The sequence below is a fragment of the Lutra lutra genome, chromosome 1 (assembly GCF_902655055.1).
Source record: "Lutra lutra chromosome 1, mLutLut1.2, whole genome shotgun sequence".
Taxonomy (NCBI): Eukaryota; Metazoa; Chordata; class Mammalia; order Carnivora; family Mustelidae; genus Lutra; species Lutra lutra.
In genome coordinates this window covers 196,418,787-196,445,877 of record NC_062278.1, presented here as the reverse complement: position 1 = coordinate 196,445,877, position 27,091 = coordinate 196,418,787, and the positions used below count along the sequence as shown (strand labels likewise).

General features: G+C 38.7%; 1 protein-coding gene across 7 annotated transcripts in view; it reads right to left on the bottom strand.

Annotated features, from left to right (window-relative positions):
- Nucleotides 1–27,091, bottom strand: part of CFAP20DC (CFAP20 domain containing) — a 254,309-nt gene that overhangs the window by 108,293 nt on the left and 118,925 nt on the right. For 5 of the 7 annotated variants that reach the window (XR_007120850.1, XR_007120851.1, XM_047690656.1 and 2 more), the window contains exon 8: nucleotides 7,531–7,695. Coding sequence is in view for 4 of the 7 variants with exons in the window: in XM_047690656.1 (XP_047546612.1) it covers nucleotides 7,531–7,695 (165 nt within the window). In the remaining 3 variants the exon portion in view is untranslated. Of the gene's footprint in view, nucleotides 1–7,061; nucleotides 7,284–7,530; nucleotides 7,696–27,091 lie in introns of those variants that run through there. The other 2 variants (XM_047690692.1, XR_007120852.1) reach the window with 2 other exon arrangements.

The following is a 27,091-nucleotide window of genomic DNA, read 5'->3' as shown; positions in this document are numbered from 1 at the left end:
TTTGTCATTAATTTTGGATTTCCTTCCCATTATATATATATATATATTTTTTTAATTTTTTAAAATATTTTATTTATTTATTTGAGAGAGACACCACAAGTAGGGGGCTTGGCAGGCAGAGGGAAAAGCAGGCTCCACGCCAAGCATAGAGCCCAATGTGGGGCTCAATCCCAGGTCCCCAGGACTGTAACCTGAGAGAAGGCAGAGTCTTTAATCCACTGAGCCACCCATGTACTCCATCCTTCCCCTTATATATTTTAAATGAGAGTACTGACATTAAGGAAAGAAATATATTTTATTTTTAAATTTTTAAATTTTATTTATTTATCTGACAGAGAGAGAGAGATCACAAGTAGGCAGAGAGGCAGGCAGAGAGGTGGGGAAGCAGGCTTCCCGCTGAGCAGAGAGCCCGATGCGGGGCTCAATTCCAGGACCCTGGCATCATGACCTGAGCCGAAGGCAGAGGCTTAACCCACTGAGCCATCCAGGTGCCCCAAGAAATATATTTTAATTTTATAGCAATTCTCTGGGCTTTTCAAAAGACAGAAAGGTATACAGAAGAAACTAAACATGTCTCATGGTTGCTCTAACATAATATATCTTTATTGATATCACAAGTCATGAACATATTTAGAAAGTTACAATTCTCTAACAGAGGAAGATATGAGAAGTAAGTCTTATTTTCCTGCCCCTTCCTCTACTATCCCTGTTCCTAAAGGTTATTATTAATTTTTGTGTGTTTCCTTAAAGTACACCTATACCGGCATCCCTATGTAGCTATATTGTTCATTTACTACATCAGTGGGCTCATACAGAGACAATATCCTAGCTTTCCATGTGTCACTGATAGACATACACAGCTCTGAGACCTTTCCAGACCATCACAAGCAGATCAGGTCAGTTGGATAGCTGCATCCATAATATCTTATTTGTGGGTATTTAATCAACTCCCTACTATGCACAAGTAATTCGTCTCTAGTTTTGTCATTATAATCCATGCTGTAATAGACATCTAAAGGAGAAATGTAAAGGTTGGAACAAGTCAGTCCTGCAAAAGTAGCACAACTACGTAACAAATTAGATGTGGTTTTCACATTTGCTATTATATTAATATTTATATATCAAAGTTTCTTCAATATTTGGTGGAATTATCTCAGAAAAATTCAAATTCATTATATATATATGATTTGTGACATTTTGCTGTAACAAATTTCACAGATACTCATCAATATCCACACTAAATTCCTTTTACATAAAAAAAATTTTTTTGTAAAGTAATGTGACCAGGTATGACTTATTTTTACTAAAGATGGGGCAAGAGGGTGTATAATTCAAATGTAAGAGACAGCTGAGTTCACTCTGACTTAGTATCAGGCCCTGGACCTGCAAACTGACATCTCTTTAAACCAACAATCTTAAGACAAGTGTTTACTAAAGTGTGAGTTTAGAAAAGTGTTTTGTTGAGGATCCTGTTTGGTTCAGTCAATTAAAGTGTCCAACTCTTAATTTTGGCTAAGGTCATGATCTCGGGGTTGTGAGGCTGAGCCCCACATCAGGCTCCCAGCTGAGGAGGAGCCTGCTTAAGATTCTCTCTCTCTCCCTCTCCCTCTGTGCCTGCTGCCCAGCTTGCTCTCTCTCTCTCTTAAAAAAAAAAAAAAAAAAGTAAAATGTTTGTTTTTTTCCTGAAGTCACAATCTAAATCTTTTTTCTTTTAGTTCTCCCTTACAGTGGATTTTGTTACTTGATTTGAATTTTGCTTTCATAAATTGAAACCCAAAGAAATTCTAATAAGATCTCACCAGTGCCAACTGTAGTTGGATGATTACTTCATGGTTTTGCTAAATGCATCAACTTACCTATTTGGAATTGTGCTAGGAAACAGAGATGCTAGTCTTTTCTCATTTAAATAGGAGTAGAAGACCAATTAAGACTGCTGTTGTGGAGGGGCGCCTGGGTGGCTCAGTGGGTTAAGCCTCTGCCTTCGGCTCAGGTCATGATCTCAGGGTCCTGGGATCGAGCCCTGCATCGGGCTCTCTGCTCAGCAGTGAGCCTGCTTCCTCCTCTCTCTGCCTGCCTCTCTGCCTACTTGTGATCTCTCTCTGTCAAATAAGTAAATAAAATCTTTACCCACTGAGCCACCCAGGCGCCCCTAAATAAATAAAATCTTAAAAAAAAAAAAAAGACTGCTGTTGTGGAAAAGAGGGCATTTGGGAAAACTGCCTCCTAATTTTTAAGCAAATCACTGGTTTTGATTTGTGCTTAGTGGACCATTGCATCTTGCCATTAGTAGTCGTATGCTCAACTTCAATAACCAGACCTGAATCTCTGGTTCAATTAAACTGGGGTTCCATTAATGAAAATAAGATCATCAGAGACCCCACAGTTCTCTGCAGACTAACAGTCATTAGCTAACGTGCCCTGGGAACTGACAAAGTGAGCAGTGGAGAAGTGTGGTAACACTGGCTTTTTGGAAACACAATTATCTTTTTAATTTCATTAAATGCTCTTGATCAAGTTACATGACATTAGACAAAATGCACTTTAAAATGAAAGTTTTAAGGTTTCCTTTTTTGTTAGAGTGAACATACTAGAAAGCATCCATAGGAAGCAACGACTATTTTCTGCGGCAGCTTTACTGGGATCTCAGTGTGTGCATTTGTAATAAAGTACCACAATTTACATGAATACTGTATAGTCAGTTATAAGAGCACACAGTCATTTTCTCATTCAATTCAAAAATCTCATCACAGGGAGTCCATTTTTCAGACAGACACAAAAACAAACAGTTGAAATGAAGAAATATCTCCTGGCTTTTTCAAGATTAGAAAGTCTGCCCTTGGGCACTATTCATTAGCTATACCTTTCAAATAAAATATCTTATACAGAGAACAACTATTATTATTATATTCATTTATAGTAACTTTCAAAGTCTACAAATGACAAAATTAGCAATTGAAAAGTATTCGTAGAAAGAAAAACACAAACACAAAGTTCAACGTACAGTACCCCCCTCCCATCCCTGGGGGATATGCTCCAAGACCCCCAATGGATGCCCGAAACTAGATAGGACCAAACCATATATATTCCATTCTTTCCTATACATACATAACTCTGATTAATTTATAAATTAGGCACAGTAACAGATTAATAAGAACTAGTAATAAAATAGAACAATTATAAAAATATACTGTAATAAGTTATGTGAATGTGTTCTCTTTCTCAAAGTATCTTATTGTGCTGTGGGGCTCACTGTTCTTCTGATGATGTGAGATGATAAAATTTCTACGTGAGAAGATGAAGTGAGGTGAATGATGTAGGTGTGTGACCTAGTGTTGGGCTACTATTGAGTTTCTGATGATACATCAGAAGGAGGATCATCTACTCCTGAACCACACTTTACCACAGGTAACTGAAACCTCAGGTAAGGGAGGACTGCTGTATGTTCATGTAATCTTAGCTGTCATGCATGTGCAATGAGCTTTTTTTTAAGAAAGAAACTTGATGGTTATAAAGGAAACTTGATGGTTATAAAGGATGGTTATAAAGGAAATATAGTTGGGATTCACAGGGTAGAAGAAATATGCTATTAGGTGATGATTATTAATTTTCTTTCTTTCTTTCTTCCTTCCCTTCCTTCCTTTCTATCTCTTCCTTCCTCTCCTCTCCTCACCTTCCCCCTTTCTCCCTCCCTTCCTTTCTTCCTTCCTCTCTCTCTTTCTAAGTAGGCTCCATGCCTAGTGTGTAGCCCAACATAGGGCTTGAACTCGTGAACCTGAGATTAAGACCTGAGCTGAAATCAAGAGTCAGATGGTTAACTGACTGAACTACCCAGGCACTCCTGATTATTAATTTTCTGTATATGTGACTTAAGTTGACTATCATTATGTATTAAGATCTCATTTATGGGACTTGCAAAATACATACTCATATCCTCATCTACAAGTTGGGACCAAATATGGCCTATGAAAAGTTTCTATTTATTATAGTATTGTTAATGATGCAATTAATATTTATTCAAATTACTCTCTAATCTCAAGCATCATACATGTCCTTGAACTTTAAATTAAAAAAGACACTTAAAATATATGGATATAGACTTGCATTTCCATTTAAAGACATAATTAATTCTTAAAACATTAAGTTGGAGAGATAAAAGAAGAAAAGAGCATTCACAATTGCTCTCTGAGTTATCTGATAGGCTTTATAGCTCAATCATTTCTGTTACTGAAAGCATTCACAGACTATTAGATACAGATTGAGTGTTTGGTTATCAAAAACATGCTTGCTCCTTTCATTCCGTGGTGAATCTTCCATTAGATTGATTTGTGACTGAGGTGTTTACAGTGGTTCTCAGGGGAGTGAGATCTTTTTCATTGTTCTATATATTTTCTAAAGGTTCTTTAATGAACATGGGTTATATATATTCTCTCTTTCTAAAGATAGTGTATATAATAAATATACAAATTCTCAATACCGGTGCCCTGTGTGACCAAAATGTCCTGCCTAAAGTTGGCAATTGTGGAAATAGGTGATAGGGACATGGGTGTTTATTATGTCTTCTCTCTACTTTTTTGGAAGTTTGGAAATTTCATAATAGTTTAGAATTACAGTGTCTACTTATACATCATAGTACCTGGCCAGGGTTTACATGGAAGAATTTACAAACTCCAGGAATATACAATTTAGGACATGTAATGCTGATGAGGATTGACATAAACAAATACACCAAGAGGGACGCCTAGGTGGCTCAGTGGGTTAAGCATTCAACTCTTGGTTTTGGCTCACAATGTGATCTCAGGGTTGTGAGATCAAGCTCTGCCTCAGGCTCCATGCTCAGTGGGGAGTCTGCTTAAGATTCTCTCCTTCTGCATCTCTCCCCACTCACGTGTGTGTATGTGTGCGCACACTCGCTCTCTCTCAAATAAATAAAATAAAATAAACACCAAGAATAAATGAATATAGGATAAATATAGAGAGCAAAATATTTCAAAGAAAAGAAATACCTTTTTCAGAGAAAAGATAGCTATGACTCACTCATTTTCTCATAGCTATCTCTTTTCTCCAGCTTCTACTTTGACCTTCCTCAAACTCTAACCCTGCTCTCTTCCCCGTCTATTATCTGAGAATCCACAAGTCCTGCCTGTGTTTCCCCTGCAAAGTCTCTCAGGCTCATCACTTACCTCGGAGCCACTGACATTTTATGCCCAGTTGGCTGCAAAGACATCTGAGCTGTAATCCTTAATCTCTGGTCTCACTTGATTTAAAAATTCATCTTGAATCCTGATGTCAAATTCATCTTCCTAAAAAAGGCATTATTGTGTCTCTACTTTAGGAGCAGGAGGCACATTCTTCTCATATTCTTCTGACCTAGCCATTCTGCCCACTGAGGCCATTCCTCAGAAAACTCATCCGTGCATTTTGCTGTCTCTTTGCCTTTGCTCAGTCTTCTGCAAGACCTTACACTTCCATAAATCTTATACTTATTTATAATAAAAACTTGTGCAAGTATTTACTGAATACTTCCAAGACCTACTTCTTTCTCCATAAGTTCCTTATTATGACCATCATTTTACCTTCCTTTGGGTTACTTCTGTTTTTTTGAGTGTCATCTGAGCCACAGGAATTTTGTTTGGATAAGTGATCCAGTGGTTCTCAACCCAGGCTGCCCGTTAGAATCACTGTAAAGGCATTTAAAAAATATCCATCCAAGGACAATTAAATTAGAATCTCTGGAGATGAAGCATAGACATTAGGAAAAAAATTTTTTTTACATGAATTATTTATAGAATGTCCCAGGTGATTCTAACAAACAGGAAGTTGAGACCCACTCATCCAAATATTAGGTTTCTTGATTTATATGTACTATTCATTCATTTGGTCAAGAGCTATGGGTATTTATTAGAGAGGTACAAAACTGGTAGCCCTGGCATGGTTTGTTAGGCTCATAGAGTGTTTTCAAAACAATTTTAGGCTTTAGACAATATTTTAAAATTGGAAGATTTATCATAAACATTGAGCTACCTAGGTCCTCTTGGAAAAAAAAAAAGAAGGAAGATCTTCTGTGAGACTGGTGAGACTGTGCATGAATTATTGCAAGGCATCACTTGGCTAGAATGGAACTGCAGTATCCCTTCTAGAGGGAGAATGAGCTTCTAGATTCCTACAGTCCTCACCACTCCCTATTGCTCCCTTACAGGGGCTGAGTACCACCATTTATTCTATCATTTGCATAATTGTTCATGTTCCTGATTTAACAGTAGAGAACAATTCTTCGAAGCCCTACCTGACTCCTTTGCCCTAACGACCCTCTCTACTCCCAATAAGGCTCACTGTTGAGTAAAAAATGTTTCTATGTGTCAAATATCTAGGCATCCAGCCCACTTTATTCATTTATGCTGGCCTCCATAGTAATTCGAGTTTGCAGCCCTGGGCTGCAAACCCTGTGGTAAACACTGTGTTAGATGGTAGGGATATAGAACAATGAAGTACAGTGTTTGTTTTGGAGGCAGTCACACTTTATTGGGAAGTGCAGACATAGTAAAAAATATTGTAAAAAAAAAAAAGAAAAGAAAGGTAAAAAGTGTCAGGGAAAGAAGGGAACAGTGCTTGTTAGAATTAGGAAAGACTACACAGAAGTGGTAGCATTTGAGTTGGATCTAGAAAAATGAATTGGGAGTGTTTCTGGACAGAAAGACAAAGAAGCTGTTTTAGGCCAAGAAACAGCAATTCCCAAATATGAATGTGTGGAAGCCCACGGAGTGGTCAGAAAATTGTATGTGGGGAATGAGAGATGAAGCTCTGGAGGAGGCTTGGATAAGGGGGGTTGGTTTTGTGTGAGTTCCCAATGGTTTTTTCATTTTGTCTTCTAAGATAGTGGGAAAGGCATTCAAGGTCTTTAATTGAAGAGAGACACGATCACATTTCTTTTTTCAATCTATTGATTTTTTTAAAAGATTTTATTTATTTATCTGACAAATAGAGATCACAAGTAGGCAGAGAGAGAGAAGAGGAAGCAGGCTCCCTGCTGAGCAGAGAGCAGAGAGCCTGATGCGGGGCTCTGTCCCAGGATCCTGGGATCATGACCCGAGACGAAGGCAGAGGCTTTAACCCACTGAGCCACCCGGGCGCCCCTCACATTTCTAATTCTATTATCAGAAAGATAGTTCCGATAGCAACTTGGAGATTAACTGGGAGGCTAAGGTGAGCGACCAGATCAATGACAGCAGCAACAGAAGAGGAGCAGAGAGATTCCAGAGATGTTTTGGAAGTATAATTGGCTGGGCTTGAAAACATACAGGAAAGAGAGAGGACTAATCAAGGATGTTTTGATTTGGTATGTAAAAACCCAGAAAACATGTTAGCGGCTAAAGAGAAATTTAAAATGATTTATCACAGATACGAGTCAATGTCAGAGTGACTTAATATTTTAACTTCAAGCTATAAAGCATCATTTCGGTGCTGGGATTTTTTTAACCCTTTTTTTTGGTCTTTCAAATAAATATGCTTATAATTTAGGTGCTTGATGCATACCTGATTCTGCTGAACTTAGAGGATGACCTCCAAATTTTATTTCAGTTTGGCGGAGTTTAGTCATGTTTAGCAGCTGTGTGACTTGTGGAACATCTGTCGTTAGTTGGCAGCTTCGTGGAATAATGTCTGTAGGTTCATCTGTTGGAAAGGGAACACCATATCTGGCTGAAAGTAAAGACAAACATTCATTCCTCAAATGTAAGTCATTTCTGCCAAATGGACATACCTTATAAATGAAACCAATTAAAGTAAAACTTTTTATTTTTGTTTTTTAAAAATTATTTTTAAGATTTTATTTATTTATTTGACAGAGATAGTGAGAGAGAGAACACAAGCAGGGGGAGCAGGAGAGGGAGAAGCAGTCGCCCTACTGAGCAGGGAACCAGACTCCCAGGACCCTGGGATCATGCATGACCTGAGCAGAAGGCAGATGTTTAACGACTGAGCCACCTAGGCGCCCCTAAAGTAAAACATTTTAGAATATGACTTTGAACGAATTACTTAATCTTATGGCCTCGGCTTTCTCATCTGTAAAATGAATTGTTTGTAATTTTACTGCTTATTTCGTAGGACTGTAGGAACTATTAAATGAGATGAAGTGTATGACATATAGAGTAAGTTCAGAGACTTGTGCAATAAATGACAGCATTCATTGGATATATTTTATACTTATTTTTCAGTACTAGAATATAACTCAAGAAAAGAGCTAGTTAGGTGTGCTCCAAGTACAGTGCCTCATTTACACTGGGATTTTTTTTAACCCTTTTTTTTTTTCAGCATAACAGTATTCATTATTTTTGCACCACAACCAGTGCTCCATGCAATCCGTGCCCTCTACCATACCCACCACCTGGTGCCCCCAACCTCCCACCCCCCACCCCTTCAAAATTCTCAGATCGTTTTTCAGAGTCCATAGTCTCTCATGGTTCACCTCCCCTTCCAATTTCCCTCAACTCCCTTCTCCTCTCCATCTCCCCTTGTCCTCCATGCTATTTGTTATGCTCCACAAATAAGTGAAACCATATGATAATTGACTCTCTCTGCTTGACTTATTTCACTCAGCATCATCTCTTCCAGTCCCGTCCATGTTGCTACAAAACTTGGGTATTCATCCTTTCTTTTTTCTTTTTCTTTTTTTTTTTTTTACAGCTTTATAAACATATATTTTTATCCCCAGGGGTACAGGTCTGCGAATCGCCAGGTTTACACACTTCACAGCACTCACCATAGCACATACCCTCCCCAATATCCATAACCCCACCCCCCTCTCCCAACCCCCTCCCCCCATCAACCCTCAGTTTGTTTTGTGAATTAAGAGTCACTTATGGTTTGTCTCCCTCCCAATCCCATCTTGTTTCATTTACTCTTCTCCTACCCCCTCAACCCCCCATGTTGCATCTCCTCTCCCTCATATCAGGGAGATCATATGATAGTTGTCTTTCTCCGATTGACTTATTTCGCTAAGCATGATACCCTCTAGTTCCATCCACGTCGTCGCAAATGGCAAGATTTCATTTCTTTTGATGGCTGCATAGTATTCCATTGTGTATATATACCACATCTTCTTTATCCATTCGTCTGTAGATGGACATCTAGGTTCTTTCCAGAGTTTGGCTATTGTAGACATTGCTGCTATAAACATTCGGGTGCATGTGCCCCTTCGGATCACTATGTTTGTATCTTTAGGGTAAATACCCAGCAGTGCAATTGCTGGGTCATAGGGTAGTTCTATTTTCAACATTTTGAGGAACCTCCATGCTGTTTTCCAGAGTGGTTGCACCAGCTTGCATTCCCACCAACAGTGTAGGAGGGTTCCCCTTTCTCCGCATCCTCGCCAGCATCTGTCATTTCCTGACTTGTTAATTTTAGCCATTCTGACTGGTGTGAGGTGATATCTCATGGTGGTTTTGATTTGTATTTCCCTGATGCCGAGTGATATGGAGCACTTTTTCATGTGTCTGTTGGCCATCTGGATGTCTTCTTTGCAGAAATGTCTGATCATGTCCTCTGCCCATTTCTTGATTGGATTATTTGTTCTTTGGGTGTTGAGTTTGCTAAGTTCTTTATAGATTTTGGACACTAGCCCTTTATCTGATATGTCATTTGCAAATATCTTCTCCCATTCTGTCAGTTGTCTTTTGGTTTTGTTCACTGTTTCCTTTGCTGTGCAAAAGCTTTTGATCTTGATAAAATCCCAAAAGTTCATTTTTGCCCTTGCTTCCCTTGCCTTTGGTGATGTTCCTAGGAAGATGTTGCTGCGGCTGACGTCGAAGAGGTTGCTGCCTGTGTTCTCCTCGAGGATTTTGATGGATTCCTTTCTCACATTGAGATCCTTCATCCATTTTGAGTCTATTTTCGTGTGTGGTGTAAGGAAATGATCCAATTTCATTTTTCTGCATGTGGCTGTCCAATTTTCCCAACACCATTTATTGAAGAGGCTGTCTTTGTTCCATTGGACATTCTTTCCTGCTTTGTCGAAGATGAGTTGACCATAGAGTTGAGGGTCCATTTCTGGGCTCTCTATTCTGTTCCATTGATCTATGTGTCTGTTTTTGTGCCAGTACCATGCTGTCTTGATGATGACAGCTTTGTAATAGAGCTTGAAGTCCGGAATTGTGATGCCACCAACTTTGGCTTTGTTTTTCAATATTCCTTTGGCTATTCGAGGTCTTTTCTGGTTCCATATAAATTTTAGGATTATTTGTTCCATTTCTTTGAAAAAAATGGATGGTACTTTGATAGGAATTGCATTAAATGTGTAGATTGCTTTAGGTAGCATAGACATTTTCACAATATTTATTCTTCCAATCCAGAAGCATGGAACATTTTTCCATTTCTTTGTGTCTTCCTCAATTTCTTTCATGAGTACTTTATAGTTTTCTGTATATAGATTCTTAGTCTCTTTGGTTAGGTTTATTCCTAGGTATCTTATAGTTTTGGGTGCAATTGTAAATGGGATGGACTCCTTAATTTCTCTTTCTTCTGTCTTGTTGTTGGTGTAGAGAAATGCAACTGATTTCTGTGCATTGATTTTATATCCTGACACTTTACTGAATTCCTGTACAAGTTCTAGCAGTTTTGGAGTGGAGTCTTTTGGGTTTTCCACATAGAGTATCATATCATCTGCGAAGAGTGATAGTTTGACTTCTTCTTTGCCGATTTGGATGCCTTTAATTTCCTTTTGTTGTCTGATTGCTGAGGCTAGAACTTCTAGTACTATGTTGAATAGCAGTGGTGATAATGGACATCCCTGCCGTGTTCCTGACCTTAGCGGAAAAGCTTTCAGTTTTTCTCCATTGAGAATGATATTTGCGGTGGGTTTTTCATAGATGGCTTTGATAATATTGAGGTATGTGCCCTCTATCCCTACACTTTGAAGAGTTTTGATCAGGAAGGGATGCTGTACTTTGTCAAATGCTTTTTCAGCATCTATGGAGAGTATCATATGGTTCTTGTTCTTTCTTTTATTAATGTGTTGTATCACATTGATTGATTTGCGGATGTTGAACCAGCCTTGCAGCCCTGGAATAAATCCCACTTGGTCGTGGTGAATAATCCTTTTAATGTACTGTTGAATCCTATTGGCTAGTATTTTGGCGAGAATTTTTGCATCTGTGTTCATCAAGGATATTGGTCTGTAGTTCTCTTTTTTGTTGGGATCCTTGTCTGGTTTTGGGATCAAGGTGATGCTGGCCTCATAAAATGAGTTTGGAAGTTTTCCTTCTATTTCTATTTTTTGGAACAGTTTCAGGAGAATAGGAATTAGTTCTTCTTTAAATGTTTGGTAGAATTCCCCTGGGAAGCCGTCTGGCCCTGGGCTTTTGTTTGTTCGGAGATTTTTGATGACTGTTTCAATCTCCTTACTGGTTATGGGTCTGTTGAGGCTTTCTATTTCTTCCTGGTTCAGTTGTGGTAGTTTATATGTCTCTAGGAATGCATCCATTTCTTCCAGATTGTCAAATTTGTTGGCGTAGAGTTGCTCATAGTATGTTCTTATAATTGTCTGTATTTCTTTGGTGTTCGTTGTGATGTCTCCTCTTTCATTCATGATTTTATTTATTTGGGTCCTCTCTCTTTTCTTTTTGATAAGTCTGGCCAGGGGTTTATCAATCTTATTAATTCTTTCAAAGAACCAGCTCCTAGTTTCGTTGATTTGTTCTATTGTTTTTTTGGTTTCTATTTCATTGATTTCTGCTCTGATCTTTATGATTTCTCTTCTCCTGCTGGGTTTAGGGTTTCTTTCTTGTTCTTTCTCCAGCTCTTTTAGGTGTAGGGTTAGGTTGTGTACCTGAGACCTTTCTTGTTTCTTGAGAAAGGCTTGTACCGCTATATATTTTCCTCTCAGGACTGCCGTTGTTGTGTCCCACAGATTTTGAACCATTGTGTTTTCATTATTATTTGTTTCCATGAATTTTTTCAATTCTTCTTTAATTTCCTGGTTGACCCATTCATTCTTTAGAATGATGCTGTTTAGTCTCCATGTATTTGGGTTCTTTCCAAATTTCCTCTTGTGATTGAGTTCTAGCTTCAGAACATTGTGGTCTGAAAATATGCAGGGAATGATCCCAATCTTTTGATACCAGTTGAGACCTGATATAGGACCGAGGATGTGATCTATTCTGGAGAATGTTCCATGTGCACTAGAGAAGAATGTGTATTCTGTTGCTTGGGGATGAAATGTTCTGAATATATCTGTGATGTCCATCTGGTCCAGTGTGTCATTTAAGGCCTTGATTTCCTTGTTGATCTTTTGCTTGGATGATCTGTCCATTTCAGTGAGGGGAGTGTTAAAATCCCCTACTATTATTGTATTCTTGTCGATGTGTTTCTTTGATTTTGTTATTAATTGGTTTATATAGTTGGCTGCTCCCACGTTAGGGGCATAGATATTTAAAATTGTTAGATCTTCTTGTTGGACAGTTCCTTTGAGTATGATATAGTGTCCTTCCTCATCTCTTATTATAGTCTTTGGCTTAAAATCTAATTGATCTGCTATAAGGATTGCCACTCCTGCTTTCTTCTGATGTCCATTAGCATGGTAAATTCTTTTCCAACCCCTCACTTTAAATCTGGAGGTATCTTCGGGTTTAAGATGAGTTTCTTGTAGGCAACATATAGATGGGTTTTGTTTTTTGATCCATTCTGATACCCTGTGTCTTTTGATTGGGGCATTTAGCCCATTAACATTCAGGGTAAGTATTGAGAGATATGAATTTAGTGCCATTGTATTGCCTGTAAGGTGACTGTTATTGTATATTGTCTCTGTTTCTTTCTGATCTACTACTTTTAGGGTCTCTCTTTGCTTAGAGGACCCCTTTCAATATTTCCTGTAGAGCTGGTTTGGTATTTGCAAATTCTTTCAGTTTTTGTTTGTCCTGGAAGCTTTTAATCTCTCCTTCTATTTTCAATGATAGCCTAGCTGGATATAGTATTCTTGGCTGTATGTTTTTCTCATTTAGTACTCTGAATATATCATGCCAGCTCTTTCTGGCCTGCCAGGTCTCTGTGGATAAGTCTGCTGCCAATCTAATATTTTTACCATTGTACATTACAGACTTCTTTTCCCGGGCTGCTTTCAGGATCTTTTCTTTGTCACTAAGACTTGTAAATTTTACTATTAGGTGACGGGGTGTGGACCTATTCTTATTGACTTTGAGGGGGGTTCTCTGAACCTACTGAATTTTGATGCTTGTTCCCTTTGCCATATTGGGGAAATTCTCTCCAATAATTCTCTCCAATATACCTTCTGCTCCCCTCTCTGTTTCCTCTTCTTCTGGAATCCCAATTATTCTAATGTTGTTTCGTCTTATGGTGTCACTTATCTCTCGAATTCTCCCCTCGTGGTCCAGTAGCTGTTTGTCCCTCTTTTGCTCAGCTTCTTTATTCTCTGTCATTTGGTCTTCTATATCGCTAATTCTTTCTTCTGCCTCATTTATCCTAGCAGTGAGAGCCTCCATTTTTGATTGCACATCATTAATAGCTTTTTTGATTTCAACTTGGTTAGATTTTAGTTCTTTTATTTCTCCAGAAAGGGCTTTTATATCTCCCGAGAGGGTTGCTTTAATATCTTCCATGCCTTTTTCAAGCCCGGCTAGAACCTTGAGAATCGTCATTCTGAACTCTATATCTGACATATTACCAATGTCTGTATTGATTAGGTCCCTAGCCTTTGGTACTGCCTCTTGTTCTTTTTTTTGTTGTGAATTTTTCCGCCTTGTCATTTTGTCCAGATAAGAGATTATGAAGGAGCAAGTAAAATACTAAAAGGGTGGCAACAACCCCAGAAAAATATGCTTTAGCCAAATCAGAAGAGATCCCAAATCGTGAGGGGGGAGAAAGGGGATAAAAATGGGTTCAAAAAGAAAAAAGAAAAAAAAAAAAAAAAAAAAAAAAAAAGAAACTATTTAAAAAAAGAAAGCCGATAAAGAAAAAATATAAAAAGAGGAAAAAAAATATATATATATTAGATAAACTATTTAAAAAAAGTTAAAAAAGAAAACGGTAAAAGTTAAAAAAAATTTAGCAGAAGAAGAGAAAAAGAAAAAAAAATTGAAAAAGAAAAAAAAAATTAAATTAACTGCAAGGCTAAAAAATCATGGGGAGAAAGCCGTGAGTTCCGTGCTTTGCTTTCTTCTCCTCTGGAATTCTGCCGCTCTCCTTGGTATTGAAACAGCACTCTTCGGTAGGTGAACTTGGTCCTGGCTGGGTTTCCCGTTGATCTTCTGGGGGAGGGGCCTGTTGTAGTGATTCTCACGCGTCTTTGCCTCAGGCGGAGTTGCACCGCCCTTACCCGGGGCCGCGCTGAGTAGCTGAGTAATCCGCTCGTGTTTGCTTTCGGGAGCTTTTGTTCCCTGAGCGCTTTCCGTAGAGTTCCGGAAGACGGGAATGAAGATGGCGGCCTCCCGGTCTCCGGCCTGAGGAGCCGATAGTCCGGGGCCCCACTCCTCAGTGCGCCCTCAGAGAACAGCGCCCAATGACTCCCGCCACCCTGGCCTCCGGCCGCGCTCCAAGCTGACTGAGCCTGCGACCGGTCCAAGGCAACCCCGAGCTGCGAGTCACTCCTCTGCTCTGTCTCTGCAGCCGGCTTCCCCGTTCTAATACCGGTAAGCTCTGCGACACTCAGACACCCCCGATCCTTCTGCGACCCTGCGGGACCTGAGGCCGCGCTGACCCCGCCTGGGCTTCACCCCAGTTAAGCCTCTGGAGCGATGTCCCTCAGCGGAACAGACTTTTAAAAGTCCTGATTTTGCTCCGTTGCTCCGCCGCTCGCCGGGAGCCGGCCCCTCCCCCCGCGGTCTATCTTCCCGTCGCTTTGGATTCACTTCTCTGCCAGTCCTACCTTGCAGAAAGTGGTTGATTTTCTGTTTCTGGAATTGCTGTTCTTCTTCTCTTCAATCTCCCGTTGGATTTGTAGGTGTTTGCAATCTTTAGATAAGCTATTTAGCTGATCTCCCGCTACCCGAAGTAGTCTCAGCCTGCTACTTCTCCGCCATCTTGACTCCTCCTCCCCTAACCCTTTTTTTTATATACACAAATAAATATACACAATATACACGATATACACAAATAAACAATATCAATATACACAAAGATATAGTTGAATAAGCACCTAGAGACATTATATGAGTAAAGTTATTTTTTAACTTTTTATTTTGAAATAATTATAGATCTACAGAAAATTTACAAAAATAGTAGAGTTCCTAATACATTTTACCCAGTTTCCCCTAATGTTAACATCTTACCTGTGAATACTTTCAAAGAAAGAACAGTTTATTATAATTAAAATAGTATTTTTATTATTATAATTTGTATTCCTAATGAAATTTGATATCATTCATATATATTTATATGGACATATAAATTTCCAGTTTAGTAAATTTTGTGTTCATGTTCTTAACCCATTCCAGTATTAGAACATTATTTTCTTCATTTGTATGACCTCTCTTACAGCAAAGATATTAAGTCTCATCATACGTATTAAGTAGGAATTAAATTGGTATTAGCATTCCAAAAAGCAATTTTCCTATATGTATTAAAAGCCTTAAAAATGTACCTGCCAATTCACTCCATAATTTCACTTTATGAATCTTTTCTCTCTCTTTTTAAGGGTTTTTTTTTTAAATTTGAGAGAGAGAGAGAGAGAGTGAGCGTGCACGCACATGCTCATGGGGTGGGGAGAGGAGGAGGGACAGGGAGACACAGTCTTAAGCAGACTCTGCTCTGAGCTTGGAGCCCCACACAGGATTTGAGGCTTCATCTGATGACATTGAGATCATGACCTGAGCTGAAACAAGAGCTGGCTGCTTAACTGACTACACCACCCAGGTGTCCCTGAGTGTTTTCTAAAGTAAAACAAACAAACAAACAAACAGAAACTCAGATGAAAAGATCTATATAAATAGGTGTTTATACTTTCTGAAAAACAAAAAACTTGAATTACCAGTGAAGAGCCACAAGAAATTCTACTTATGAAGGTGGCTTAATGATGTGGGAAAAAGTCATGATAGGAAGTTACATGAAAGTAATATATACAAAACTCTAACTGTAGAAAATCAATGAATAAAAGGTGGGCATGGTAAAAAGACTAAAATGAAATATACTGAGATGTAAAATAACTTTTGATGGTTAGCTTAAGTGTAGGCTTTATTTTCTTCTACATAAAAGTGTCTGTGTTTTTAATTTTTATAAGTAAAATATCTAATTTTAGAATCTAGTGGAAAAAATTTGTGTGTGTCTATGTGAATATGAATAGTTACAAAAATTCAACCAATCATCCCTCAAAAAACATCCTATGTAAGTATAAACTCTAACCACGTTTATAAAGGCAAGTGATGTTAGGTTTATATGCACCCAAGTCATGGCAGTTTCCTAATTAGATCCTAATGTCCTAATCTTGAAAAGGAAATGAATCATTTAACTAAAAACTTGAATACTCATCAGCAATGTAATGGTTTCTAAGTGTCTTAATGCTCCCGTCTTTAAAAATGCAGTAGATTTACAAATCTTAGTTTTCAGGTGTTGTTTGTTGGTCCATTTCTTATTTGTCATCCACATTTAGAAAATCAATATAAAGTAGCTGAGTAGATAAACTCTCAAAATAGAAAACATTTGGAAAAATAAGTAAACTAACTCCAGATATATATTTGACATATCATTTCAAACTTTTCTGAGGTAGAACAAGATAATTTCCACATCAATGCCAATATTGATAAATTAGATTTTTTATTAAAAGAGGCAGAGAATTCTGTAGGCTCTAAGACCCTGAAATAAAATGCTGTATTCTCAATCACATAAAGACAAGTCATGGAAATGTTAGCTTATAGGGATTGTGCGGATGGTACAGGGTACAATGCCATACAAAGTTTGAAATGCATACAAAAACAAAACCTGAGTTTCCATCTAAAAGAGATAGCCGAAAATTCCTGGTAACCCAAGATCCAAGGCAGAGACTATTACAAAACTCCAGTCTGACTTTAACAGGATAGTGGTTGACATGCAAATCAGATTCCACAGTAAAAGGATAAATTCCTTCTGTGCCACTTTTCCTTTCTATACATCTACTCTCGCTTTGCAGCCACAACTGTCGCACTACTGATTATTCATGAAGGGAGAGTGTGAGCAGTATAAAACCTGCAATAAAAGGAGGAATCAAAGAAAAAACTACCAGTTCACTACTTTTTAAAATAAAGGCAAATTATTAAGCCCATTTAGCAACTACTCACTCTCAAACTTGGTGGAGGTATACATGGAGAGGATCTTTAGTCTCATTTTTGTGAAACCAAACTATGAAAGAGCTTTATGACCTGGTAGTTGGATGTTTTGATAAACCAAAGTGGAAGTTAACTCAGCTCCCCACCACCCACCTCACCAATAAATACTCCCTTCTCCATATTCAATTATTAGGACATTTTATTTTATTTTTTAGCATTCATGGCTTAATTAAAAAATAAGAATTTCAGGGGTACCTGGGTGCTCATTCAATTAAGTGTGTGTCTTCGTCTCGGGTCATGCTCTCAGGGTCCTGGGATCCAGCCCTGTGTCGTGCTCTCTGTTGTGCAGGGAGCCTGCTTCTCCCTCTGCTCTGCCCCTCCACCCCTGCTCGTACTCTCTCTGTCTCTCGCTCATGCTCTCTCGAATAAATGAAAAAAAAAAAAAAAAGAATTCTGAACACAGCATGGATTCTACATAGAAAATAAATAGTGCTAAACTGTGAGTACATACAGGGCATGGTCTGCCCTCACTCATTCGTTTACTCATTTTATCATTCAGCAAATACTTTTTGAGTTTCTACTGTATGCCAGGGAATCTCGTGGTGAGCCAGAGTGACTCTGTCCTGGTCTTTCTGAAGCTTACACTTAACAGAGAATATGAAACAAATTATATTATAAATAACTATTTAATTATAATTTAATTAAGTGCTCTGAAGGAAAAGTTCAAGATGTAATGAAAGAGGTAATGGGTGTCAGGGAAAGTCCTGATAAAGAGAAATTTATTTATCTTTTCTTTTTAAAAAGATTTTATTTATTTATTTTAGAGAGAGAGAGAATGAGAGAGAGAGCAGGGAACCTGATGCTGGACTCGATACTGGGAGCCCAGGATCATCACCTGAACCAAAGTCAGTCGCTTAACAACTGAGCCCTCAGGAACCCCTGATAAAGAGACATTTAAGTTGAGACATAAAAGATAAGCAGAAGGTTCCCTGGTGAAATGGATCGGAGGGATCATTCAGGTGTAGGGAACAGAGCGTCTGAAGCCTCTGAAGGTGGAAGAACTCTGGTGCATTCTAGGAAGTGAAAGAAGACAATTCTGCCAAAGTGCTGCTAGTGGGAGAGAATAGTGAGAGAATCCCAATGATATATTTACTACAGCATCTGGTTCACAGGGAATACTCAACAAATGGTCATGGATGAAGGATATATATATATAAACAAACATATGATATATTTGTTTCAGGGGTACAGGTCTGTGATTCATCAGTCTTACACAATTCACAGCACTCACCATAGCATATACCCTTCCCAGTATCCATCACCCAGCCACCCCATGCCTCATGCCTCACACCCCCTCCACTCTAGCAGCCCTCAGTTTGTTTCCTGAGATGAAGAGTCTCTTATAGTTTGTTTCCCTCTCTGGTTTCATCCCATTTCATTTTTCCTCCCTTTCCTCATGATCTTCTGCCTTTTTTCTCAAATTCCACATATCAGCAAGATCATATGATAATTGTCTTCCTCTGATTGACTTATTTTGCTCAGCATAATACCCTCTAGTTCCATCCACATCGTTGCAAATGGCAAGATTTCATTTCTTTTGATGGCTGCATAGTATTCCATTTTGTATATATATACACCACATCTTCTTTACCCATTCATTTGCTGATGGACTTTTAGGCTCTTTCCATAGTTTGGCTACTGTGGACAATGCTACTATAAACATTGGGGTGCATGAGCTCCTTTGGATCACTACATTTGTATTTTGGGTAAAATACCCAGTAGGGCAATTGCTGGGTCATAGGGTAGCTCTATTTTCAACTTTTTGAGGAACCTCCATATGGTTTTCCAGAGTGTCTGCTCCAGCTTGCATTCTGTCTAACAGTGTAGGAGGATTCCCCTTTCTCTACATCCTCACCAACATCTGTTGTTTCTTGACCTGTTAATTTTAGTAATTTTGACTGGTGTGAGGTGTTATCTCACTGTGGTTTGGATTTGTATTTCCCTGATGCCAAGTGATGTTGAGCACTTTTTCATGTGTCTGTTGGCCATCCGGATGTCTTCTTTGCCAAAATGTTCATACCTTCTGCCCATTTCTAGATTGGATTCTTTGTTCTCTGGGTGTTGAGTTTGATAAGTTTGTTATGGATTTTGGATACTAGCTCTTTATCTGATATGTCATTTGCAAATATTTTCTCCCATTCTGTCGTTTGTCTTTTGGTTTAGTTGATTGTTTCCTTTGTTTTGCAAGAGCTTTTGATCTTGATGAAGCCCCAATAGTTCATTTTTGGCTTGCTTCCCTTGCCTTTGGTGATGTGTTTAGGAAGAAGTTGCTGTGGCTGAGGTCAAAGAGGTACAGTCTGTGTTCTCCTCAAGGATTTTGATGGATTCCTGCCTCACACTCAGGTCTTTCACCCATTTTAAGTCTATTTTTGTGTGTGGTGTAAGGAAATGGTCCAGGTTCATTCTTCTGCATGTGGCCATCCAATTTTCCCAACACCATTTGTTGAAGAGACTCATTTTTCCATTGGACATTCTTTCCTGCTTTGTCAAAGATTAGTTGACCATAGAGTTGAGAGTCCGTCCATTTCTGGGTTCTCTGCTCTGTTCCATTGATCTATGTGTCTGTTTTGTGCCAGTAGCATTGATGTATTGATGATTGATGATTACAGCTTTGGAATAGAGCTTCAGGTCTGGAATTGTGATGCCATCAACTTTGCTGTTCTTTTTCAACATTCCTCTATTTGGGGTCTTTTCTGGTTCCACACAAATTTTAAAATTACTTTTTCCAGCTCAATGAAAAAAGTTGATGGTATTTTGATAGAAATTGCATTAAATGTGTAGATTGCTCTATGTAGCATAGACATTTTAACACTATTTTTCCTTCTAATCCATGAGCATGGAACATTTTTCCATTTCTTTGTGTCTTCCTGAATTTCTTTCACGAGTATTCTATAGTTTTCTGAGTGCAGATCCTTTGTCTCTTTGGTTGGATTTATTCCTAGGTATCTTATGGTTTTTGGTACAATTGTAAATGGGATCTACACCTTAATTCTCTTTCTTCAGTCTTGTTGTTGGTGTATAGAAATGCATTCTGTGCATTCATTTTATATGCTGCCATTTACTGAACTGCTGTATGAGTTCCAGAAGTTTTGGGGTGGAGTCTTTGGGTTTTCCACATAAAATACCATATCATCTACAAAGAGTGAGAATTTGACTTCTTTGCCAATTCAGATGACTTTTATTTCTTTTTGTTGTCTGTTGTTGAGGCTAGGACATTCAGTACTATGATGATTAGTAGTGCTGATAGTGGATATCTCTGCCATGCACCTGACCTTAGGGGAAAAGCTCTCAGTTTTTCCTTATTGAGAATGATATTCGCTATGGGTATTTCATAGTTGGCTTTTATGATGTTGAGGTATGTACCCTCCATCCCTATACTGTGAGGAGTTTTAATCAAGGGATGCTGTACTTTGTCAAATGCTTTTTCTGCATCTACTGAGAGGATCATATGGTTCTTGTCCTTTCCTTGATTAATGTAGTGTATGACATTGATTGATTTGTGAGATATTGAACCAACCTTGCGGCCCAGGAATAAATCCCATTTGGTTGTGTGAATAATCCTTTTAATGTACTGTTGGATCCTATTGGCTAGTATTTTGGTGAGAATTTTTGCATCCATGTTCATCAAGGATATTGGTCTGTAATTCTCCTTTTTGATGGGGTCTTTGTCTGGTTTTGGGATCAAGGTAATATTGGCCTCATAAAATGAGTTTGAAAGTTTTCCTTCCATTTCTTTTTTTCTTTTCTTTTCTTTTTTTTAACAGTTTCAGGACAAACAGTTTCAGGTATTAATTCTTCTTTATATGTTTGGTAGAATTCCCCTGGGAAGCCGTCTGGCCCAGGGCTGTTGTTTGTTGGGAGATTTTTGATGACTGCTTCAATCTCCTCACTGGTTATGGGTCTGTTCAGGTTTTCTCTTTCTTCCTCATTCAGTTTTGGTAGTTTATATGTCTCTAGGAATGCATCCATTTCTTCTGGATTGTCAAATTTGCTGGGGTATGGTTGCTCATAATGTGTTCTTATAATTATTTGTATTTCTTTGGTGTTAGTTGTGGTCTCTCCTCTTTCATTCATGATTTTATTCATTTGGGTCCTTTCTCTTTTCTTTTTGTTAAGTTTGTCCAGGGGTTTATCAGTCTTATTAATTCCTTCAAAGAACCAGCTCCTAGTTTCGTTGATTTGTTCTACTGTTCTTTTGGTTTCTGTTTCATTGATTTCTGCTCTGAAATTAAAAATTCTCTTCTCCTGCTGGGTTTAGGCTTTCTTTGCTGTTATTTCTCCGGCTCCTTTGGGTGTAGGGTTAGGTTGTGTACTTGAGAACTTTCTTGTTTCATGAGAAAGGCTTGTATTGCTATATACTTTCCTCTCGGGACCGCCTTTGCTGCGTCCCAAAGTTTTGAACAGTTGTGTTTTCATTTTCATTTGTTTCCATGAATTTTATTTTTTATTTTATTTTTTTTTTTTTAAAGATTTTATTTATTTATTTGTCATAGAGAGAGAAGCGAGAGTGAGCACAGGCAGACAGAGTGGCAGGCAGAGGCAGAGGGAGAAGCAGGCTCGCTGCCAAGCAAGGAGCCCGATGTGGGACTTGATCCCAGGACGCTGGGATCATGACCTGAGCCGAAGGCAGCTGCTTAACCAACTGAGCCACCCAGGCGTCCCGTTTCCATGAATTTTAAAATACTTCTTTAATTTCCTGGTTGACCCACTCATTCTTTAGTAGAATGCTCTTTAACCTCCATGTATTTGAGTTCTTTCCAACTTTCCTCTTGTGATTGAGTTCTAGTTTCAGAGCACTGTGGTCTGAAAATATGCAGGGAACGATCCCAATCTTTTGGTACCGGTTGAGATCTGATTTGTGACCCAGGATGTGATCTATTCTGGAGAATGTTCCATGTGCACTAGAGAAGAATGTTTATTCTGTTGTTTTGGGATGAAATGTTCTGACTATATCTGTGATGGCCATCTGGTCCAGTGTGTCATTTAAAGTCCCTGTTTCCTTGTTCTTCTGCTTAGATGATCTGTCCATTTCAGTGAGGGGGGTGTTAAAGTCCCCTACTAATATTGTATTATTGTCAATGTGTTTCTTTGATTTTGCTATTAATTGGCTTATATAATTGGCTGCTCCCATGTTAGGGGCATAGATATTTAAAATTGTTAGATCTTCTTGTTGGATAGACCCTTTGAGTATGATATAGTGTCCTTCCTCATCTCTTATTACAGTCTTTGACTTAAAATCTAATTTGTCTGACATAAGGATTGCCACCCCAGCTTTCTTTTGATGTCCATTATCATGGTAAATTGTCTTCCACCTACTCACTTTAAGTCTGGATGGGTCTTTGGGTCTAAAATGAGTTTATTGTAGATAGCATATCAATGGCTCTTGGTTTGATTTATTTATTTATTTATTTATTTATTTATTTATTTATTTTTATTTTTTGGCTCTTGGTTTTTTAATCCATTCTGATACCCTGTGTCTTTTGAACATTAGCCCATTTACATTTAGGGTAACTACTGTAAGATATTTAGTGCCATTGTATTGCCTGTAAGGTGACTATTACTGTATATTGTCTCTCTTCCTTCCTGCTCTGTTACTTTCATGTTCTCTCTTTGCTTAGAAGACCTCTTTCAAAATTTCTTGTAGGGCTGGTTTGATGATTGCTAATCTTTTAGTTTCTGTTTGTCCTGGGAGCTTTTTATCTTTCCTTCTATTTTCAATGATAGCCTAGCTGGATATAGTATTCTTGGCTGCATAATTCTGTTTAGTGCTCTGAAGTAAATGAGAAAACTGTCAGGTCTCTGTAGATAGGCCTGTTGCCAGCATAATGCTTATAACACTGTAGACCTTCTAACACTGTAGACCTCCTCTTGTCCCAAGCTGCTTTCAGGATTTTCTCTTTGTCTCTGAGATTTGTATGTTTTCTTTTTTCTTTTTTTTTTTAAGATTTTATTTATTTATTTGTCAGAGAGAGAGAGGGAGAGAGAGCGCGCTCAGGCAGACAGAGTGGCAGGCAGAGGCAGAGGGAGAAGCAGGCTCCCTGCTGAGGAAGGAGCCCCATGTGGGACTCGATCCCAGGACGCTGGGATCATGACCTGAGCCGAAGGCAGCTGCTTAACCAACTGAGCCACCCAGGCGTCCCATTTGTACGTTTTCTTATTAGATATTTGGATGTTGACCTATTTTTGATTTTGAGGGGGGGTTGTCTGTGCCTCCTGGATTTTGATGCCTGTGTCCTTCCCCAAATTGTGGAAATTCTCTGCTATAATTTGCTCCAATATACGTTCTACCCCTCTCCTTCTTCTTCTGGGATCTCAATTATTCTAGTGTTGTTTCATCTATCGTATCACTTATCTCTTGAATTCTCACCTTGTGGTCCATTAGTTGTTTCTCTCTCTTTTTCTCAGCTTCTTTATTCTCCATCATTTGGTCTTTTAGATCACTAATTCTCTCTTCTGCCTCATTTATCCTAGTGGTTAGAGCCTCCATTTTTATTGCACCTCATTAGTAGCCTTTTTTATTTTGACTTGGTTAGATTTTATTTCTCCAGAAAAGGATATTCTAGTATCTTCCATGCTTTTTTCAAGCCCAGTCAGCATCTTTACAATTGTCATTCTGAACTCTAGTTCTGACAACTTACTAGTGTCCATGTTGATTAGCTCCCTGGCAGGCAGTCTGTAGTATTGCCTCTTATTTTTTTTTTTTTTTTTTGAGGTGAGATTTTCCATTTTGTAATTTTGTCTGGAGAGGAATAGATGAACAAGAGAACAAAATGCTACAAGGGTAAAAATGACCCCAGAAAATATACACTAAACAAATCAGAAGAGATCCAAAACTAGGGTGGGGGGGTGGGGGGAAGAAAGGGGGAAAAAAAAAAAGAATATGATCAGGCTGGTAAACGGAACAGAGCCACAGACTTTTGGCTCTGTTTTTTTGGGTGTATTTTGGTCTGTTAGAAGAAACTGCCTCCCAAAATTTTAAGGACAGAAAAATATATACATACAAAAACAAGGGTAAATACAGTGAAAGGATGGTATATGACTGTAAAAATGAAAATTAAAAAATTTTAAAAAAGGAAGTGATAAGAAATTGGCTGAAAAAAGAAAGAAGGAAAATTAAAAAAAAAAAAGAATTTGATCAGGCAGGTGAATAGAACAAAGCATGTATTAGATTTAGGGTATATTTTGGTCTCCAGCCCTGGAGGAGGCCAAGAACTCAGGGTCCCACTCCTGAGTGAGTCCTCAGAGAAAAGCAGTCAATCACCCCTGTCTCCCTGGTCTCCAGCCACACTCCATTCTCACCCAGCCTGTGAATGAACATTTCTATCTCTGACTCACAGCCCCATTTGGATTCTCCAACCCCAGTAGATTCCTGCAGTGTGCTCCTGTGCCACTCCTCCCAGGGGAGGAAGTGAGGGGGGTCTCCCTGGATCTGTTGCTTGTTGGGCCTCTGCTCTTCCAGGAGGCCTGACTATGCTGCAGATCACGGTTTATGGCAACCCTGCGCTGAAAGCACACTCCTTGGCTCCGTCTCCACAGCCAGTTTCCCTGCTCTGATACATGGGACCTCTGCAGCACTCAGGAACCCCAGGTCTTTCTGTGACCCTGAGGGGTCCTGAGACCACACTGTCCCAGTGAGGGTTCCATCTCCTGCTTAGCCACCGGAGTGATGTCCCTCAGGTGAGCAGACTTCTAAGAGTTCCGATTTTGGGCTCTGTTGCTCTACCACTTGCTGGGAGCTGACTGACGGAGGCTTCCTCCCCCCATCCCCTGCGGTCTATTTTCCCAGATATCGCCTTTGATTCACTTCTCCACATGTCCTACCTTCCAAAAGTGGTCGCTTTTCTGTTCACGGAGTTGCTGCTATTCTTTTCTTTGATCTCCTGCGGAGTTCATAGGTGTTCATAATGGTTTGATAACTATTAGCTGAATTCCTGGGACCAGATGAAATTTAGGTCTCCTACTTCTTTGCCATCTTGGAGCCCGCCTCCAGATGAAGGCTCCTTAATAACAGCTGACCTAGATTAAAAGCAGTGGCCAAGTTTTCCACTTTTCTTCTTTGGTTGTTCTTTGCTCAGCTATTTCCTGAGAAGTATTCCACACACATTTTATTTGGATATCACATCTTTCTCCCCAGATGGCAAATAACAAGTCAAAGTGGTAATCAGATACTAAGGGACCAAGGCCTATCTGAATTGTTCTTCCAGACAAGTTCTATTTTCTGTAAGAGATGTGTATGGAAACAAGCAGACTGCTTGATTAACATTGGAAAATGACACAGTTGATTTAAGGTGCTTTTGCTAACAAATCTGAAAGGACACAATGTTGGCTGGAATGGTCAGCTCAGAATGCCAAAATGGAAGGAGAAGGCTAAGAGAGAACTAACAGATTTGCTCATGTAGCATCGAAACACAACCACATGGTGGATTTTTTTTGCTGTCTTTGTTCCCAGTATGAGTTAGTATATTAGAATGTTTTGAGTGATTTTGTAATCCTGTTTGGCTTTGTCTGTAATGCCACCATAATGTAAACCATTCTGTAGGTGTTGCAGATCTCTGATGAAGATCTTAACTAGCTTTAAAAATTAAGTCACTGGGTGCCTGGGGGGCTTAGCTGGGTTAGCATCCCACTCAATTTTGGCTCAGGTCATGATCTGAGGGTTGTGAGATCAAGTCCTGCTTCGGGCTCTGTACTCAGCAGGGATTTCACTGGACATTCTCTCTCTCTCCCTCTCTCTGCCCCTCCCGTTGCTTGCAGGTAGGCACGTACTCTCTCTCAAATAGATTAATCTTAAAAAAAATTAAGTCACCAATTTTAATACATACAAATGCTCTTTATGCATTAAAACATGTGCTATGGTGAGTGCTGTGAATTGTTTAAGACTGATGATTCACAGACCTGTACCTCTGAAGCAAATAATATATTATATGTTAATTTAAAAAATCACTTATAACTGAACAAAAAATAAATGAAAAAACCAAACAAACCAAAACATCATTTATTAGCTGTGTGATCTTGGCAAGGTAAGTTACCTCTCTGTGCCCTGGATCATCTTATCTGTAAAATATGGATTAGAAAATAATACTGTATAGGGTTATTATGATGATTAAATAAGTTAATGTTTGTAAGGGCCTAAGAACAGTGCCTGGTACATAGCAATTACTATATAACTGTTTATTATTAATAACAGACAAATACTTATGTCAACTATTTCATTATAATGGAGACAAAACCACAGTGCCTTAGCATGTGTTTTTTATAATAAAAGGTGCTGATATTTAAAAGGGTAAATAAGCCTGAACTACACCAAACACTTGGCTATCCTGCAATGAATCATGCCTTTAGGTTTTTTTTTTTTAATATTTTATTTAGGAGAAATTCACATTAATATATCAGTAAAAATTAAGCATTTTAAAGTGAACAATTCATCCGTGCATAGTACATTCAGAGTGTTCTGCAACCACCACCTCTGTATAGCTCTAAAACACTTCCATCATTCCAAAGCAGAATTCCTTATCCATTAGCCAGCTTCTGTCCATTCTCTCCAACTCCCACTCCCTGGCAACCACAAATCTGCATTCTTTCTTTATGGATTTATCGACATTTCATATAAATGGAATCATGCAATATGTGACTATGTGTTAAACACATACCATGTTTTGTTTATCCATTCATCTGGTGATGAACATTTGAGCTGTTTCCACATTTTGGTTATTGTGAATAACACTGCAATGAACACACATGTACATGTATCTGTTTTCCATTCTTTTGGGTATATACCAAGGAGTGGCACT